We start from the raw sequence: 18226 nt of genomic DNA, 5'->3' as shown, positions 1-18226 counted from the left end.
TGTAAATGCTTCTTCATCATTGCATTTTTAGTTTCTTTCTGGGACGGCTCATAAGATTAAGAAGTGTAGTGCTTTGAGATACGATCCTTGTTATTTTCATACTGAATTGAGCACTGATTTGTCATGTTTGACACACGTTATTCATCATGAGGTTTGGCACCAGTGCAAAAGTATAATAATGCCAAAAACTAAGTGCACTTCAACTGCAGCAAAGCCAGGAAAGAGCATTCCCAACAGCATTGTATTTCAGCATAAGGTTGAAGCATGAGAAGATGCAATTACGGGGCTAGATCTGCAATGCAGAAAAAACACAACCTTCTCAGAGTAGTTTCTTGAAGGGCAAATCATTCTTTCCTGAGACTCGAGTAGGTTTGCATTTCATACAGTTCTGGCATTTCTTCGCTCTATGTAATTATACATCGTGAAACACGAAGCTGAAGTTGGATGGTTTCTGGTTTATTTTTTTCCCCCCCACCACATGCACAGTACTCTGTGTCCCAGCAACTAACGGAGCCTGAGGCAGTGGGCAGGTACTACATGGGGTCGTTTGGGATTTTCTAAGTGTAGTGGCTCAAAAAAGTATGCCACATCACCCAGGGGTGCCAGAACCCCTCCCCTGAGTTGGACCCAGGCTCTGCCTCGCTCGCCGTCCTTGCCTGAAGTGCGGCACCTGGGGATTTCCACACGAACAGACGCAGCCCACGCTGCTGCTCTCCCAGGACGCGCATCCCGCCCCCTGCAGGTATTAAACTTTTCAACGAAAGGAGATTTAAAATTCTGTATGCAGGAGCTCGGGGGGACGTTTCATGGATTTCCCAAAGCGCCCTCTGAAGGCGCAGGGAGGCGGCGGCAACCACAGAATCCCGTGGCAGCAGGTTCCCCGCCGGGGCTGTGTGGCCTGGGCAATCGAACACTCCCGGTGTGCCTCAGCCGCTGCCGGCCGGCGTGTTCCGAGAGGTCACCGCTCCTCCTTCCCGGCGCTGGGGTCTCAGCCCGGGCCCCGGCCCCACCGCGCTGTCCCAGCCGGGCCGGGCGGACTGGCGGGGGGCGCTGTGGGCTCTGCGGCGGCGCTCCGGGCCGCTCCCTCTGTGGTGTGTCCGCCGTGGGCGGGGGAGCCGCTTCCCCTTCCGCTGCCCTTGTTGCCGGCGGGAGGTGACAGGACCAACAGGCGCGATGTGGCGGAACGTGCAGGTGAGGCCCGGGGAGGGCGGCCCGCTGCCGCCGGCGCTGTGTGGGGCTCGCTCAGCGTGCCCGCCCGGCTGCGGGGCTCGGCCGCGGTGGCCGCTCTCCCTGCCGGGCGCTGCGGAGCGACCTGCGGGGGTCGGGGCAAGGTCCATGTAGTGCTGAGCTTCAGGGACTTGAGAGGATAAGGCTGAGTCGCGGGGCTCGGGTACGCTTAGCTCGTCTCTAAGGAGATATATTTTATAGCGTGTTTGTTTGGGGTGGGTAAGGAGAGGAGATGCCTGGTCCCGTTCCTTGCAGCCTGCATCACCTGTATGTTTGCTCGCCCTTGGCTGCGTTTTCAGCGGTGGTAACTGTGTGGGAACGACGTGTGTCAGTGCTACTTGAAGGAGGCCGAGGCCGCTCGCAGCTTAGAGCTACCGCGCTTTGAGCCTTGACATTTTAGCAAAGTCAGATTAAAGAATTGTATATAGGCCATTGATTTTGGTAGGCTACCTTATATAATCAGTCTGTGGAAACAGATTCCACCTCAGGACACAGCAAGGTGATTTAAGCTGTGTGTCTTGTGTGACGAAGGTGCCTCCTTATCACTTTCAAGGTTGTCTCCTGTGCTGGTGGCTCGTAAGTGAACTGCAGCACTGACAGGAATTCGTTGTCCTCACAAACACGTTTGTCAAAAATATTATTGTCCCTTTCGCTAGTCAGGCACAGAAAATGGTGCCTAAAACTGAGGTCTGAGGGGTACAGGCTGAGATTTCCCCTGAAAGGGAACCTGAAGGTTATGCTGCAGATCCATAAATCCATTGTATCTTACTGAAAGTAATTTTCCCGAGTTTCTCCTTTTCAGGTAGCTAGTTAAGCCGTCCTTTATATAGTTTGGTGAAAAAATTACTGAATTCAAAACTAGCTTGTTTTGGTGAAGTTTTGTGTATTGTTTGTTTTTAAAAGCCTTTCTTTTTTTTATTTTTTTTTTTTTTTGGTGAAGTTTTGTATGTTTGTTTGTTTGTTTTTAAAAGCCTTTCTGTCCCACTTCTATCTTGCTTTTCAAAGAATCAATTTCTGCCCAGTGTGGACTGAGCTGTGAAATGTCACTGTTATTAAAACACTGTTTATCTTTTATTTCAGGCTCTTCGCCAGATTTCCCAGAGAACCATAAGCACTGCTTCACGCAGGCAGCTTGAAAGTAAAATTTCTGAGAATCAGAAGCTATTTCAGGTAATGAATGAGTTGAATAATGTTAGTAGATTAACAAGGTTTTAGTAGATCATAACTTCATGGTTTTTCCTAAAGAAGTCTGGTCAGGCTCCCCTTTACATCTGAAGAGAGCTCTCAAAATCAGTTGTATGACTACAGCATTTGCAATTAGCAGTTATTTTCTGCAGAGGTTGAGTATTTTTGCATATATTCTTGACTTGTTGACTCTTTCGGTTTTTTTATTTTTACCCCATGAAATTTGTTCTGGAGTTTCTCATAAGTATTAGGCATGGTACAAAGATAAAGTACTCTGAAATTAGTTGGTATGGGGGAGTATGTCCAGTGAACAAATAGAGAAAAAGAGTGAGAAGACAGAAATACAGTGAAACAGTAAACCTGAAATTTTACATCTCTTTCTATAGCTCATAGATGAGCCCCATAGTTTTTAGGATGAGGATGTGGCATTACCTTATTTCTCAGTTGTGAAAACTGTAAGGGTCTTAAATTATTAGATTAATTCCTTGGAAATTATTGAATCTTTAAAAATAATTTCTGAATTACTCTGTTCCTGATTGATAGGGCTACTAAGTGAAGTAGTAAAAGCAGAGAACACTCAAGAGAGTAATCCCAGCTCTGAGCCACACCCTGGAGCTGTAACTTCATGCTGAGGATAAACTGGGCTTCAGCTCAGTGAAAGGGACCAAGTATATTAGAAGCCCCACTTAAATAGTTTTACTTTTTTATTGCTTTCCTTTCCCCTGAAAGAGAAAGCCAGTCTTGTTGAGACACTTGACCAAGGAGCACGGTGTTCATTGTGAGCCAAGGGGAAGGAAATGGGAGGGTGATGATGGTGATGGGAGGGGGTCAGAGGTTCACTTTCTGCTGGCGGAGATCTATAGGCATATCTCTTCCTCCTTTCATTCCTTTCTTGTGGGACAGCAAGTTAAGCTGGGGTAAGGTGCAGGTCACCAGCACTGGAGGCTGTCATCTTGCTGACAGGGCTAAAGATCACGTGGTGCTTTGGAGTTTTACTTTGGGTGGTGCAAAACAATTTCCTGTATGCCGCCAAGTGACAATACAGACTCCTCCCCCTGTTGCTCCCTGTAGCAGGGATTGGCTGTGCTGGGATGGATGGATGGGAGGTTTCTAGGGGTGGTAATCACATCCCGTGCACCTGAGGCGTCTGGCTGGTGTCAGAAGTGTTCAGGCATCTGCCAGTCACTGCTTTAGATACAAACTGTGATTTATTATATTCCCCTAGTGAGTCATTACCTTATGGCAGAGTGGAAGCTTTCAGGACAGAGCAAGATCTAAATAAGGTTCAGTGTCTTTTGGGAGTCAGAAAGATGATGTGGGGTAGTAATTCTTCTGCTGGGTAATTGTGGTTCTGTTAACACAATATTGCAAGAACTGCTTATAAATAGTTAATTTCTGTCACTTGTTTCCATTAGGAAGATAATGGCCTCCCAGTGCATCTTAAAGGTGGGACAAAAGATTCTATGTTGTATAGAACCACTGCGGGTCTGACGCTGTTTGGTAAGGCTGATACTAATATTAAAATATTTTTTCTTTGGTACAATCTCCAGCATGGATGGTGTTTTTTCTGTAAAATAATTACACAATGTCTTCAGTCTCTTCTTTATAGCATGCAAAGTTTATGTAGAGAAGCAAAAACCACATTTGGATATACTGTGTATTCATTTGTGCTTTTTCCAGGTTTAGATTTTCATATGGCTTTTTCTCAGACTAAGCACCATGGTCTTAAAACTTCAGGTTTTATGTATGATTTCAGAGAAAAACAAAACTACTTAATTTATTCTGCAGAGGAGTAAAATGTAATTATAGCATGTTTTCACACTAGCCTGACTCTTCTTAGTGATAGGTGATACTCAGTGTACTGAGTTTTCATGTGCTGTGAAAACTAGCAGAATTATAACCAAGGTTCATAATACTGTATATATAATCTTTATGTTGCATGTTACCTAATTTTGCAATAAGCTTTTAAATGTGTTGGTCGAATGGATTTTCAGTTCAACTACTTCAGGAATGAGTAACTTACTTCATGGTTGTGTAGGTTCCACAGACATGCCTCTCCCCACTTTTTTCCCCATCTCTTTATTTTTGTGCAGCCTCTGGAGACGTATTTAAGTTTTTTTTTTTTCTCTAAAATATGAATCACCAAAAAAAATTGAGACGTGGCTGTGGAAATGTATTTTGTCTGAATTGCAGCTTCTTATTGTCAAGATTTCTTCCAGAACAAACTGGAAGGCTGACTTCAAAGGAATTCTGTGTGCTAATCTGAAAATATCTTTTCTGTCTCTTAATTCAGGAACAATGTATGCTGTTTATTGTCTGCTTGTCTCTTCAATGCCCAAGAAGCCGAACTGATTCCATTTGAGGATGCCTCAGCAACTAACATCTCTTTGTCCAGTTCCCATGTGACTGTGGTGGCAGCTTAGCAGCTGGCTAAATGATTGGAATCATATGTTAATTGTAACATGTAAACTGCAATCAATAAAGCAGTTTTTACGTGGTGTAGTGGGTGTCTGGACTGTATCATGTGTTTATGTGTGTGAGCATTTTTGGTCGTAGGGTTGCCAGGCTGGTGAGGAGGGCTTTAAACTAGTGTTGCTGGCAGAGGAGAGCCTCAGTCCGTCCCACTCCTCATCTCAGTTTAATGCCAGTGTCAGCCCAGAGCCAGGAAGGGGATTACAGGTCAGCAGGAGCACCTGCAGAGCAGCACAAAGGACTCACAGACACTCCAGCCAGGAAGTCTGTCTCATCAGGAGCACAAGAGTGCCTCTGTGGGAATGCACGCATCATAGGGAATGCACAGGAGGAGTTAGAGACGTGCTCATGCGTGCAAGGCTGCGGTCTCAGCGGCATCACGGAGAAGTGATGGGATGGAAGGACCGGCAGGGATGACGAGGTGCTACCCTCCATGTCAGTGACCAGCCAGGGTGTGTGGAATTCTGCCTGGGATGGATGAGGAGTTGATGGGGAGCTTATGGGTCAGGATTAAAGGGAGGACAGGGACAGGTGACATTGTGGTGGGGGTCTGTTGCTGGCCACCCAACCAAGAGGACTGAGTGTATGTCTATAGACAGACAGAAGCAGCCTCATATTCACCAGCCCTGGGCCTCATGGGAGACTTCACCCCAGTCCCTGTTGGAGGGACAGCACAGCAGGGCATTAGCATCACTTGTAAAGTACTGTGATGGCTCTTGCTAGCTTGATTATTGCAATTATTGCAGAAGGTCATAATGGAAACACATTGTAGCTGTACATCCCTAGTTCAGTTTTATGTTCCTAACAGAATTTGTGCCTTTTTTACTTTCCTGTCAGGTGCTACTTGTGCATTATTATGCCCCAAGTCTGGTATTGACTCTGTAACAAATATGGGGCTTCTAAAAAAAGCCCGAACAATTTCATCAAAGTAATCCTTTTGTTTCTCTTCTCAAGGAAACAGTGGAATTTTCAAAATGTGAAAACAAGCTCAAACATCTAGCGTCCCACTACAATGCTATTTTAAGCCTCTTGTGGATTAAGTTTGTTTCCAATTTTTTGTTGCTATCCTGGAGAGCCAGAGCATACTTGTTAAACTTGAGGCAAACTGGAAGAGAAGGACAAGTGTACTCAGGACTCTCTCTAGCAGAACCAAAAGTCTTAAAAGATGAATGGGGGAATACCCCTCAATGGTAGCTTCTCTGCATGGGTGGCTTTGTCCAGCTGCATGACTAAAAGAATAAGAAATACCTGGATGGATTTGTAGGAAAAAGATTTGGGAAGTGGGGATGAACATTGATTCCTACAAAGAAGAGAAGCCCCATGGCACAGTAAGCTATACTGCACAGAATGTGAAGCAATCAGTCTGCTCTGTGCAATGCTGGTAAAGCTTCTGCTGCCATCACATGCCAGTGTTACCCTCAAGATGTGGACCAAGTGATGGGCATCTGGAAGGCAGCGTAAGGAAAGACCAACGTGTTCAAAAAGCCCACATCTTTTCCTGCCTACAGGGATTATCAAGAGTTTTGAAAGGAGTAATTGTCCAAACTATAAAAATCCTGTGATGAGCTAGGCAGTAAATGTGTGTGTACGTTTGTGTGTGCAACCAAAGCAGAATGTGCAGCTGTTCTTGTTTTTGCACTGAGCTGTGTCTCAGAGTCAATGTCCCTGGGATCTACAGCAGGCTGTGAGTTGTGGGGCCGGCAGCAGCCCTGGTGGAAGAGTATGGTGGGGTAAAAGGCAAGCTAGGAAAAAGTTTCATCCTACAGAGCAATCACCATTTATAGTCAGAGCCTTGAAATGTTATTTAAATCAATATCAAATGGCAAAAACTTGTTCTGGCAGAGCTGGGCGCAGTATCGCCGGGGTACGTCCCTGGAGCTGGAGCAGGCGGGAGAGCGGGCGGCATTGCCCGGGCGCTCGCAGGGAGGCGCCCGCGATCCGCGACCCGCGGGGCGGCCAGCGCTCCGGGAGCTCTGCTGCTGCACGAGCAGGAGGAAACGAGACAAAACCCACGGTCAGCTGCTCAACACCATTTTATGGGACTGCAATACAGCACTAGCAGGGAAATTCCCATCTGCTGTGCAGTCTATATATGTATTTCATTGCAGGCCCAACCACATCACAAATTGTGAAAAGTAAACTGTATACTATCTCTCTATATACTATATATTATATACTATATATATAAAAATAAAAATATATTTTGTATGTATTATATATTATATACTACATACTGTCTCTAGGAAAATACAAAAAGAGAGCTATGTATCTTCTCTGTTGCTAAAATATCTGAAGATCTTAACTTCAGTCTCCTTATGGATACTATACAAGTAGAAGATAATAAAATAAGCAACATCCATTACTCCTTGCTAATGTGAAAAAGCTGTAACTATAAAGGAATGAAATGGTCACTGGTATGAACTCATGGGCTTCTAGCGGTTAACATCCTCAGCTTAGAAGTGTGCCAGCTCTGTCAAATGAAAAAAAAATCTTCATGCCACTGTAAGAGAAATTAATATTCAAATAATAATCAGATGAAGCAGAAAATTAAATCCTCAGTACTGCAATTCCAAGTTCCACAATCCTTTCTGAGTCTCCAGATGTACAGACCATGTTTTACTTTCTCCATTTGGAAGGTAGCTCAGAATATCAACTCTTAGAATGGTGCCCTGGGCTACATTTTCTTGGCTGCTGAATACATGTATACATCCAATTAGCCTGACACACACAAAAATTTCCCCAGTAAAAGTCTGAGTACTAATAATACCGCAGTAACACAGCATTGACTTCCTAAAAGACGCTGTGAAAAAGTTCAGAAACTCTCTGAAGTAAAAAGAAAACCCCAGGGAGATATCTAAGTGTATGATCTTCATTCTACTTCTTTTTTTTTTTTTCTTTTTCCAGATCCCAGAGTGAAAATATCACTTTTCTAATGTTGCTCACCTTAGTTATCACTGCTCTGAACTATGAGAAACCATGATGAATTTTTTTTTTCTTTTTTCATACTATGCTGTCACTCCTTACTCTCCCATTCTTTCTCAGTTCTTTTCAGTATCAGAGGTGGAGATTAATCTTCACTGTTGCTAGGGTGAATCAGACTCTCAGAGGCAAAATCAATCTGATCAACCTGACTTGACCCTAAATAAGGTATTTAGGGGATGAGTAAGTCAGAACTAATGTATCTTTTCATGTGCATGCTTGTGCGATTATTTTTTTAAAGAAGTTCCTTTTAGCAATAACACCACCTTCTCTAATCTAACTTGCCTGAGCCTTTCCATTTATTTTTTCAGTACTCAGTCAATTCTGCTGTAAAAATAATGGCTTGTCCAGAAACACAATCTGAGGAGAATCTCTTGGCTGGACTGTAATTTTTCTGCATGTAAGTATTTGGAGAATCACAGAATTAACTAAGTTGGAAAAGACTTTTGAGATCATCAAGTCCAGCCTATATCCAAGTCTTCAAACTCAGAGAGCAACACATACAGTCTGTGATACATGTTTTGGTCTTGTCAGTATTTTTGAAGAGTTGTTATTATTCACAGGCTTTCCATTAGACTAACTGATCACAGCCTCCCCCAAAACACATCTAGAGCTAAAAGCACGCTTGTACCTATTTCCTCAAAAGTATGCATCCTGGTCAAAAATGGTCATTGACTGGGATTCCTGTTTTTAAATGTTGTGACAAGCCAAATTCCTTCTCAGGGTGCTGGGGAGGTACTTGAGAGAAGGGATTATCCCACTGAGTCCCCAGTCAGGCAGTTCTGAGTTTAGATCCTCAGAGAAAACCAGTGTCTGTATGCAGATCACTAAGTTCTCAAAACATTCACTCCCATTGCATATAGTCTGCTGGGCCCTAGAGAAAACTGCCAAAGAGATGAATTTGTCCTTTGCTTGTGTTACTTTGAGTTCCCAGTCCACAAGTGTGAATTTTCTGAAACACAGGGATCTTTTGCCTCTTCAGTCTGGTTTATCAGATGGAATCTTATCATCTTCCTTCCGTCTCCACAGTATTTAATTATTTTATTATTATATTAACCTGCTTTAGTATTTTCATTCATGAAAATGTCTGTCCCTTGCCTTGTTGGGTCTCTGCTCTCTGCAAGAAAAGGCCAGATGCTGTCTGGTGGACATGGAAATAAGTTGGAAAGTGATCATGAGGTAAGATTCAGTAATATTTAAGCTTTATGTACACAAGAACATGGAAAGAGTTACAATAAAAAAGACCACAGGAGGTTTGGAGTTTTAAAGTTACCTAAGTTAAGGTTTCCTAAAAAGAATTGTTGCAAACTATTGTTTTGTATGAAAGTATGAAATGAACAAGGTGACAGTATTGCTTTAAAAGCATATTTCAGCATAAGCATTCTCCTCTGTGAACTACGTTTGACTGCTAACAGAGTTGTAAAATAAGAGAAGTAGAGTGTCTTGTGATATGGCAATCTAATAAAATTGTATTCTTTACCTTAGAGAGGTAAAGAGTGGAATAGCTCTCTTGAGGCTGCCTGTGAAGCTCACCTAGAGATACAATTCCTTGTGATTCCACCAGGAGCAGCAGAAGAGAGTTTTCCTTGAAAGGAACAGTGAGATGTTCAATGGAGATACTTAAAATGTACTAATTGAGTTAAACATTTTGTAGAGGACTTCTCAGGCCCAAAGAGACATAGTCCAGTTTTAATAATATCTGAAACAGAAGAAAAAAATTAAATACTTTTAGATAGCTGTCTTATTTTTCCATGGAAGTTTTCCCTTTTAGCCAAGAAATCTGGGCTGTGCAGGATCCGAAGTACATGGTCTGTCCAAAATGTTCCTTCTTACAGATTTGGATTCTTCTAAGAGTTTCCATGTACATCTTATGGTATCATCCTCATCAATGTGACTGTAACACGATTCATAGATATTTGGAAATTCTTTTGGGAATAAAAGAGAGAGGGAGATTCAGTGCTGTTACACTTTATTGCAGGTATTGAGACAGTTTGCTTTGAAAAACTGTGAGCAGCTTCTGTTCCTACAGGGTTCCAAAGAGAAGCTTGTGATTCTGTCAGGACCTTTAGGTTACTAATGTGTTCTTGATAATAATTGAGCTATATATGTTTATATAATATAAAAATGGTTCTACATTGTTTCATCTCAGCATGAGCACTTACTCTGGATGACTAATGCTCTGGGTCCTGAAGTTTATAATGGAAAGGCTGACACACACTCAATCTTATCTATCATAGCACTATGCAAAAGGGAATTATATAATTAAAACATTATAATGATCTCTATTGCTCAGTGGGCAGTTACAAGTCCCACAGGAGTCAGGCCAACTGTGTTATCAAGGTTTATTCAGTCATCTCTTAGGAGCAGCGGGCACATTTTGCTAAATATAGTGTGGTGTGCTAATAAGTGCTCCATGTGGAGCATTGCGCTGGGATCACTGTGCCACAGAGCTGGAGTGCAGTGCATGGGATGTTAGCCCACCTCCCTTTGGCTGAGACTTTCAGAAAGAAGTGCTTAAACTTAGACTACTAAATCCACACTCTGACATTTGCATAAATAACCTGATTTTTCAGAAAATAAATACCAAGAAATTCTCTTATATTAAAATAATAAAATAGAAAAATATCTTATAACAACAAGGAAAGATGTTATTATTTCTGGAAATAGTGCTCAAATGTATGAGCTCTGTTTGGGCCTGAGATCCAAAAGCAGAAAAACAGATGAGTAGGACCTGAAAATCACACCTTTTGATCAGCTCCAGGCCCATTTACTGATCTTATTCTGGTTCCTGGTAAATAGATATTTTCATGATTAGACTACAAAGCTTTGCACCAGCAGAAGACTTCACTGGCTAAAGTACCAGAGATGGAAAGTAAAAGTGCTTGATCCAATGCCTCAGCTAGGGTGCCCAACACCATTTCCATTTATACCTGAGGCATTTGCTTGGAGCTGGCAAATACAACAGAGGACCTGCAGGAGAGTCATGCACTTGCATTACAGCAAAGGGGAACTATCAGGGGGTCTGTAACACCCAAACAGCACTGGCCTTCTGCCTTCTGGGTGGTCCAGAACAGTTTGAGATGTGTCAGCATATGTGGGTCCTTGTCTGTAGCTGGCAGCTCCACAAGAGATCTCTGATGCTGCGGAACACTGCAGATGGATCTAGAGCCCACTGTGATGGCAACTGATCCAGACCCCATGGATGGTGTGTGGCCAAATGCTCAGGCACCGCTGAGTTCAGTAACTCAGGGCTTCATCAGCCACTGCAGAAGTTTAGATGCTGGGCGCATGTGCAGACAAGAAATGTACCATAACCTAGAGCCAAATGCCACCTGAGCTGGCCATGCAGGACGGAGCAGTGGGCACAGCCAATGTTCCTAAAGGGCAAAGCTGCAATGGTGGGGCCAATGTCAAGGAGTACAGGTCCTCTGCCTGCCTCCTCAACCACTCTGGAGGTCAGAGAAGCAGACTCCAGAGTTTTTATTAGAAAATAAAGTCCTGACAGCTACTCCTGGCATAAAGGGATCTCATCTTGCAGCAGCTGTTCTTAACTGGGGAAGAATATAATGATGTGGTAAAGCCCCATATTGTGATGTGCCTTAAACAGGAAATCCCCTAAATGCATTTCAAAGGGCACTTGGCAGAGGGTAAAGGAGCAACAGGTCAGATTTGCCAAAAGCCTATTTGTTTAAAAATCCTAAGCAGATAAATTTATTTATTTATTTATTTGTTTGTTTATTTATTTTTTTTTAAACAAATAAGAGCGCTAGTAGCAAACACATTTCTCTGGATAAAAAAATATACATGCAGAAATCAAAACACTGCCAAACCTAAGACATGTTCACTAAATTGGGCTGACTAAAAGCTAACAGAGTAACGAGGCCAGCTGGAGAGCATCCAAGAGATCGGAGGAAAGGGCATATGAGAGGAGACATTTTAACTGCTTCAAGTGAAGCCTCTCAGCAGGCTGTAGAGGTGTTGATACCCAAGTGAAAGACTCAACTCCAACAGGTGAAAAAGGCTGTCAGCAAAGAGTACATGGAAGCTTTCAAGTAACCTTTAAAAGTAGAAACAAAAGCCAATAGTTTTCTGTTTACACAATAGAGTGCTTCTGATACTGAAGCACAGGGCAACATCTATTTATAATCCAAATAAATCTTGTGTTCTGGTATTTGGAACTGTCCATATTCAACATATTGGGAAGCAGCAGCCACAAGGCTGCATTAAGAAATACTGATGTAGATCTGCATTGTTTTGGTCCATGTATTTTCCTTCTTAGTCACTTGCCAGTTATGACTTTTGCAAAAGAAACTGGTTTCTTTTTCAAAGCTGGCTTATGTGGAACTCATAAATGTTATGACAGGTGATATCTAGGCTGTGTTTTTAATGCCTTTGAGCTAAACTCTTGCCTGACTCTTTTTTCCACAAACCCTCAAAGTGTCCAAGTGTCCATCAATATCTGTGATAGGTGACATGCAGATGAGATCCCCAGATGGCATGTCCCAGGAAAGTATATATAATTTAGGTTATCCAGCTCCTTGGGCCTGGTGCACTCCCTAGCTGTGTCCTAGCCCAAGTTTTGCCTCTGGTGCACTTTCTTTTGCAGAGGAAAAAACTGTGATGAATGCCACAGAGTGCCAGTTTGAATACGAAGGCACTCAGATTGAGAAGCTGAGGGGAGTGAGGAGCAGGGATGGTGGTAACCATGAAGTCCACTTCCCACAAAGTTTAGAAATGGTCAAAAAAATTATGTGACTATCATATGCAGACATACTATAACAGTAAAAGGGGTTTTAGCAAGATCTGTACCTCTGGCAGTCACATACAAGAAGGATTCTCCTGGTCTGTCTTCTTTGCTCTCTGAGAGTTTGCAGACATGCCAGTTAAGCAAGCAATTTTTTCACAATAAACCAAAGCTATTTTTGTGGAATCCAGAGGGCTGGAATTTGATGATCCTTTCCAACCCATACCATTTTATGATTCTCTGATCCAAAGATAGAGGCTTCTCTGGTGTAGTTGGTTTTTTTTTTTTATTTCTGATGGCTGTGCTCATAGTCATATTCTGGACAACTTGTAACTCACCTAAAACAAGTTATTATCTATTGTCAGCTGCTACAAAACAGCTCCCCAAGGTATGCTGTTAGTACTAAGTACGGTATGGAGAATTTCTCTTTGAAGTCCTGGGGTACTTGAAATAACAGCTCATGAAATAATTGGCCTCTAGGGATCTTTTCCAGCCTCATTTACTATGGTTCTGTGCATTCAGATTCACTTGTCAGAATGCTTAAAGTTGTGAATGTTTGTCCTGGTGAACTGAGGATTTGGGATTGACCTTTACATCCTCTAAACCTTCTTGGAAAGATATGTATTGGGATAGAGTGAAGCAGCAGCTCATTATTCCCCCTGGACAGCTTTCCTCCAACCTGCTCTTCAGTCAGAGGAATCACCACATCCTCAGTGCCATTTGTGTCTGTGGGGAAGAGAAGGCCAGCATCAGCAGTCAGCCTAATGACAAGATATTGAATCTTAAAATTGCCTCCATCATTAATTATTCCACTGTCTGCAACGAAAGGATCAGGTCACTGATTAGCTAATGCAATCTGAACTTTCAGCAGCTTTGAATACTTTACATTCAGACACAAGCTTATCTTCTCTGTAAGACTACCTACCACCTACACAGACCCTGCTGTCCCAATAGATTCTGATTTTTTTAATATATAGAAGTACTAAGAAGAATTAGGAAAATGTTCCTATTCAGAGCTTGGCACTGTGCCATTTCAGCATTTGTTGCCGATTAATATCGAGAGCTTCTTCATAGGAAGAAATTACTTCGCAATAGTTGAAGTCCTGCCAAATATATGGAAGCCCATGGCTATTAACCCTTCAGCAGATGTTGAATCCAGTTAGGTACTCAGTGAGCACTGTACTATAATGTTCTGCCAGTAGCAGCTAGTGATTTCTAAAAATATTTTAATTTTTCAAAGTTATGGATTTTCTCAGTGAATCATCATTGTTTCATCAAGAAACCCTCAGCTACATGAAGACAAATGTTTAGATCTGCACTCACAATTCTTTGTGGCCAGTCCATTGCTGTGACAGGAACAATTACATTAAAACATATAGTGATACCTAAAAAAATACAGTCACTGTTCTCAATTTATTTTCTTGTCCTCTTTAATCAAGCAAGATTTTGTACTGGTTTTATAGAGGAATGCTTCCTGAATAGATCAGGACTCTGTCATGAACTAATGAACCAGCTTCTTTGAAAGAAAGCAACTTTATTTAGAAATGTTACAATATAAAGTGTGTTTGTGTATATATGTGGGACTATAAGATCATTGCATCTATTTTTTCCAATTTTAGTATTAAAGACCTATCTTTTTAAAAAAAATTACTGCCTACAAATTATCTGGACTTTCTCAGACTCCCAAACTCCACTAAATACCAGTTTCTTTCTATTTATAACTCTGCTTTTGAAAGATTTATTTGCTTTTCCAGTTCTACTTATCTGGAGCCACAATAATTAACTTTCAGAACATTACATGATGGGAAAAAACAATTACACAAATTAGAGAAATAAATAGTTGCTATGGAAAACATACCTGGTAAGGCAGACAATTATTTCGTGGCTGTCACACTTTCCAGGGATGCTGCTTCTGTAGTTGTTCCATTGAATGAGCAGATTTCAGATAGAACAAATCCTCTCTGAACACTGCTAATATAAGAAGCCAATCCTCATTATGAAAGGTCAGACTAGTTCTGCTCTCTGAATTCCAGCTCTGAAATGAACTTATCCAAACCAACACCAGACTGAGTTTTTCTCCTGCCATTGACTGGAAATCTCTCATATAAGGAAGAGCCTGGTGGAAGAAGTTTAATGTGTTTTGTCCTTCTGCATTTTATGAGTGCAGATATAATCCTGTGCAATATTGTTTCTATGACTGATTTCATAGGGAATACAAAATATACTGGAAAGGCTGTCCGTTGTGCAGTGAGGAATAAACGGGCCTCTTAAATGACTGTACTAAGACAGTGTTTAATTTAGATGCACTGTAGTGATAGATGCAGTGATAGACTGACCAGCAAAGTACTTCCTGGGCAGATGTACTGTACTGACTGCAAGTCATGGGCAGCAGCACACTTTTGCTTGTATAAAAACACTTAATGCTTAATCTTTATATTGTTTGATGTTCAAAGAGCTGACACTTTTTTTTTATTCTTCCTCTGTGCAAAACATATACTTAAATACATATATACATATGAATAACACATTTACCATATTCATATGTAAAGCAGATGCAACTAACTGTCAGGACAATACAGAGGCCAAATCTAGTGTGATAGCCACATGGAAATGATATTCAAGGTTAACAGTGCTGAAATGCAGAATATACTGTTTTATTCTGCCCTGGCAATGCAGTTTAAGGTAACAAAAAAAAAAAAAGAGGCGTCAGAAAGACAAAGTTTCCTGAATTACTCTACATCTGAAACCATTTCAAAATTTCTAAGAAATTCCTGGTTACCTGCAATATTACTATTACAAACCTACACCAGAAATGGACAATATTATTAAAAGTATACATATGAATTTAAATTTTGATTTTTGTATTTAAATCTGCTACTGTTTCAGTGTGTTCAGATTAGACAGCAAAGAAAATTGTGGAGTTGAAGTGCAATGGTCTTAATGTGTTTAACACTTGTCTAAGAAACAAGCAGACAGGAGAGTGTTAGTAAATGTTTATGCATTTCAGAAATGCCTTCTGCATCACATACTATGTACTCAGACTATGAATGTACATAGCAACAGTGCTGATTGAAAACAACCCATTTAATTACTGTGATATATGGAAGCACACACTCTAAATGCAATTTGTTGGTGTAATTTGCACGTAAATGATCTTAGGAGAATCATGGTTAGAAGAGTTCGAATAAGGAGTTAAGGATAAGAACAAAATCCTGCTGCCCTTGGAGTTAATTAATTGTTTGCTCTTGCCAGCTCTGAATCTTATTTCACACAAAGAAATTAAGCAATACTGGTCAGCTGAGAGGAAGGGGAGATACTCCCCTCAGCAGCATCTAGGCCTGTGAGGGAGAGCATATGATATTCTTGCTGACCTGAGAGACCCCTTGCTTTCAAAGTCTCCACTAATATAAATCCACCTGTAGCAACACACCAAATTATTTAAACAATATTTCTGAGTGATTTAACTTTAAAACAGAACAATGCATATTTTATTCCAGCTTCATTTTTGCACTAATTGTTTTTAACTATTAACATAAAATCTTCGTTATCCTATGATGAAAAAAATCCACAGTATATTGTAAAAAAATACCGTTGTAGTGCACAAGTGATAAAAAGACCTCATTTGCATTAATTCACTTTCTGTGGAAGGATATTTCATTGTAATCCCTGATGTCCATTCTCAAGAAACTATTTTTCACGCCACATTTATACTCATATTCTTGGCGTGTTCATTCAGGGGACTAAAATTTTTAAAATGTATTATTTCTTAGAAATATTGCTTTTCCATATTAGAGCTACATAGGAAGAAATCCAGTTACCCATGCCAAAATGATGCCAAAAGAGAAAATTCAACTCAACACCGGGGCAAGGGGGTTTAATAGGTCAAGAGTTTTATCAGTGGAGGAGATGTTGCTTTTGGAAAGTGCATTCTATCAATACCAGACAGCTGAAACTGTGCCGTGTCCTAAAGAGGAGCTGACTCGCTTCCAAAGTGTCTGGAAATGTCAGCACATGTCTTCTGGTTATCACTTTCTTTTCAGCATTTGGGTTGCTGTGTAGATGACAGGTCCGTTGCAGAATGAAGCTCAGGAGAGGCAAGTCCTCCTGCCGACAGGTCCTTGATCTCCCAGTCCTGCGGAAAAGTGCCCAGGAGCGGTCCACTGATAAAATATTCATCTCCACTATCGGTCACTTCCAGCCGCCTGGAGCCCCCGCGGTGATTCGGCCGGTCACGTCGTGCACGGAGCCGAAAGGGATCCTGCGCGGCCCCGGAACCTCCCCGGCCGCTCCGAGCCAGGGTCCCAAGCTCGGCGCGGAGGCGTGACCCCATCTCTCCCTCTCGCCGCCTTTCCTGTGCCTGTTTTCCATCTCGTCCCCACAGTGGTGGCCCCGGGGGCCCAGCGGCAGCCTCGGCAGGCGGACAGGCAGACGGACAAGACAGACGGTCCGTATGTCGGTGGCCGCTCCTGCCCGGTGCCGCCACCGGGGGGCGCTCCGGCACCACGGATGGCCCCGGTGCGGCGCTGGGGCTCCGGAACGAGCGGAGCTGCGGCTGGGAGAAACCCGCAGCTTTCCCCCTCCCTGTTTACCCCTGCTCCTCGCTATCTCTGTTCCGCGTCCCGAGTTTGCGCACCCGCTCCGAGAGGACGTTGACAACCCGTATTTTAGCCCGAAGGGGTCCCAGAGGACCGCGAGCGTTACCGGGGATGCCGTTCCCCACGGGTGCGGGGCCCCCTGGGATGCTCTGTCTGGGCCCTCGGGCAGAGAAGGGCCCGGCTATTTCGCCGTGTCACTCTTTGGCACGGCGTGCTGCAGAGGCCGGAACACGTCGGGTCACCCGGGAGGCACCCTAGAGAGAGTAATGGGAGACCCTCGCGGAGCCCAGCGATTATCAGATTTCGGAAGGTGAAGTTCCTGAAGGCACGGAATTTCAGACATGAGTTACGGGCGCGGATTTTCCGCGGGGTCCGAGGGAGGGTCGGTGCGGCCGTGCGTCCCGTCCCTCAGCCCGGGGACCCATACCCGCCCCGCCGCAGGCGGAGGGCTGTCGGAGGGAGTATGTATTTAATGCAGGTTTAATGTATGTATGGCTGCATAGCGTTGAGGCTAGACACACCTGAACCGTGTCACAATGATTTTTATCACCTTTGCCCTCAAGGCTCCCGGGAGTGCCCGCACTCCTTTGCAAAGCTGTGCCGGGGATCAGGCCAGCCTCGGGTCCTCCGCGGGGGCGGCGTGGAACCCCCCTCCCGGGGACACCGTCCGCGCCGCCGTCCGTCGAAGCCTGCCCGAAGACTCAATTTTTCCACTGCCCTCCCGTGTCCTCCCCGTTTGGGAAGCCTAGGGGAGGGAGGGGGCGGCGGGCCGGGCCCCTGCCTCCGGGCGCGCTGCCGCCGCGGCTCCCGTCTCATGCCGCAGGAATGCGCGGAGGTATGCGCCAGTTTCCAGAAGTGGATCCCCTTCCTTGCTGGAGCACAGCAGCGCATATATCACCCGGTGGCAGCAGTCCACCTTCCCTGAAGTTTCGTAACCGCTTACGAGGGTAAATTGAGAGTTGGGAACAGCCCTCTATTAAGTAGCAGATTGAGAAGAGGCTCTTCCCACTTGGAGAAGGCAAGT

At 43.4% G+C, this 18226-nt stretch overlaps 1 protein-coding gene across 1 annotated transcript; it reads left to right on the top strand.

The window, feature by feature from the left end:
• Positions 1-1037: 1037 nt before the first annotated feature.
• Positions 1038-4914, top strand: LOC121358926 (cytochrome c oxidase subunit 7A2, mitochondrial). The gene is made up of 4 exons (XM_041477504.1): positions 1038-1191; positions 2308-2397; positions 3828-3912; positions 4706-4914. Exons 1-4 carry the CDS (start codon positions 1174-1176, stop codon positions 4762-4764), a joined length of 252 nt encoding a protein of 83 aa, XP_041333438.1. The 5' UTR covers positions 1038-1173; the 3' UTR covers positions 4765-4914.
• The last annotated feature ends 13312 nt before the right edge of the window (positions 4915-18226 follow it).

The sequence above is a fragment of the Pyrgilauda ruficollis genome, unplaced genomic scaffold (genome assembly GCF_017590135.1).
Source record: "Pyrgilauda ruficollis isolate IOZ18807 unplaced genomic scaffold, ASM1759013v1 scaffold40, whole genome shotgun sequence".
Lineage (NCBI taxonomy): Eukaryota > Metazoa > Chordata > Aves > Passeriformes > Passeridae > Pyrgilauda > Pyrgilauda ruficollis.
The sequence above is the reverse complement of the archived record's forward strand: the minus strand, read 5'-3'. Positions and strand labels throughout refer to the sequence as shown.

Coding starts and splice junctions, on each gene's coding strand:
- LOC121358926 (XM_041477504.1), top strand. Junction 2,398..3,827: donor AGAATCAGAAGCTATTTCAG/GTAATGAATGAG, acceptor TGTTTCCATTAG/GAAGATAATGGCCTCCCAGT. Junction 3,913..4,705: donor TGCGGGTCTGACGCTGTTTG/GTAAGGCTGATA, acceptor CTCTTAATTCAG/GAACAATGTATGCTGTTTAT.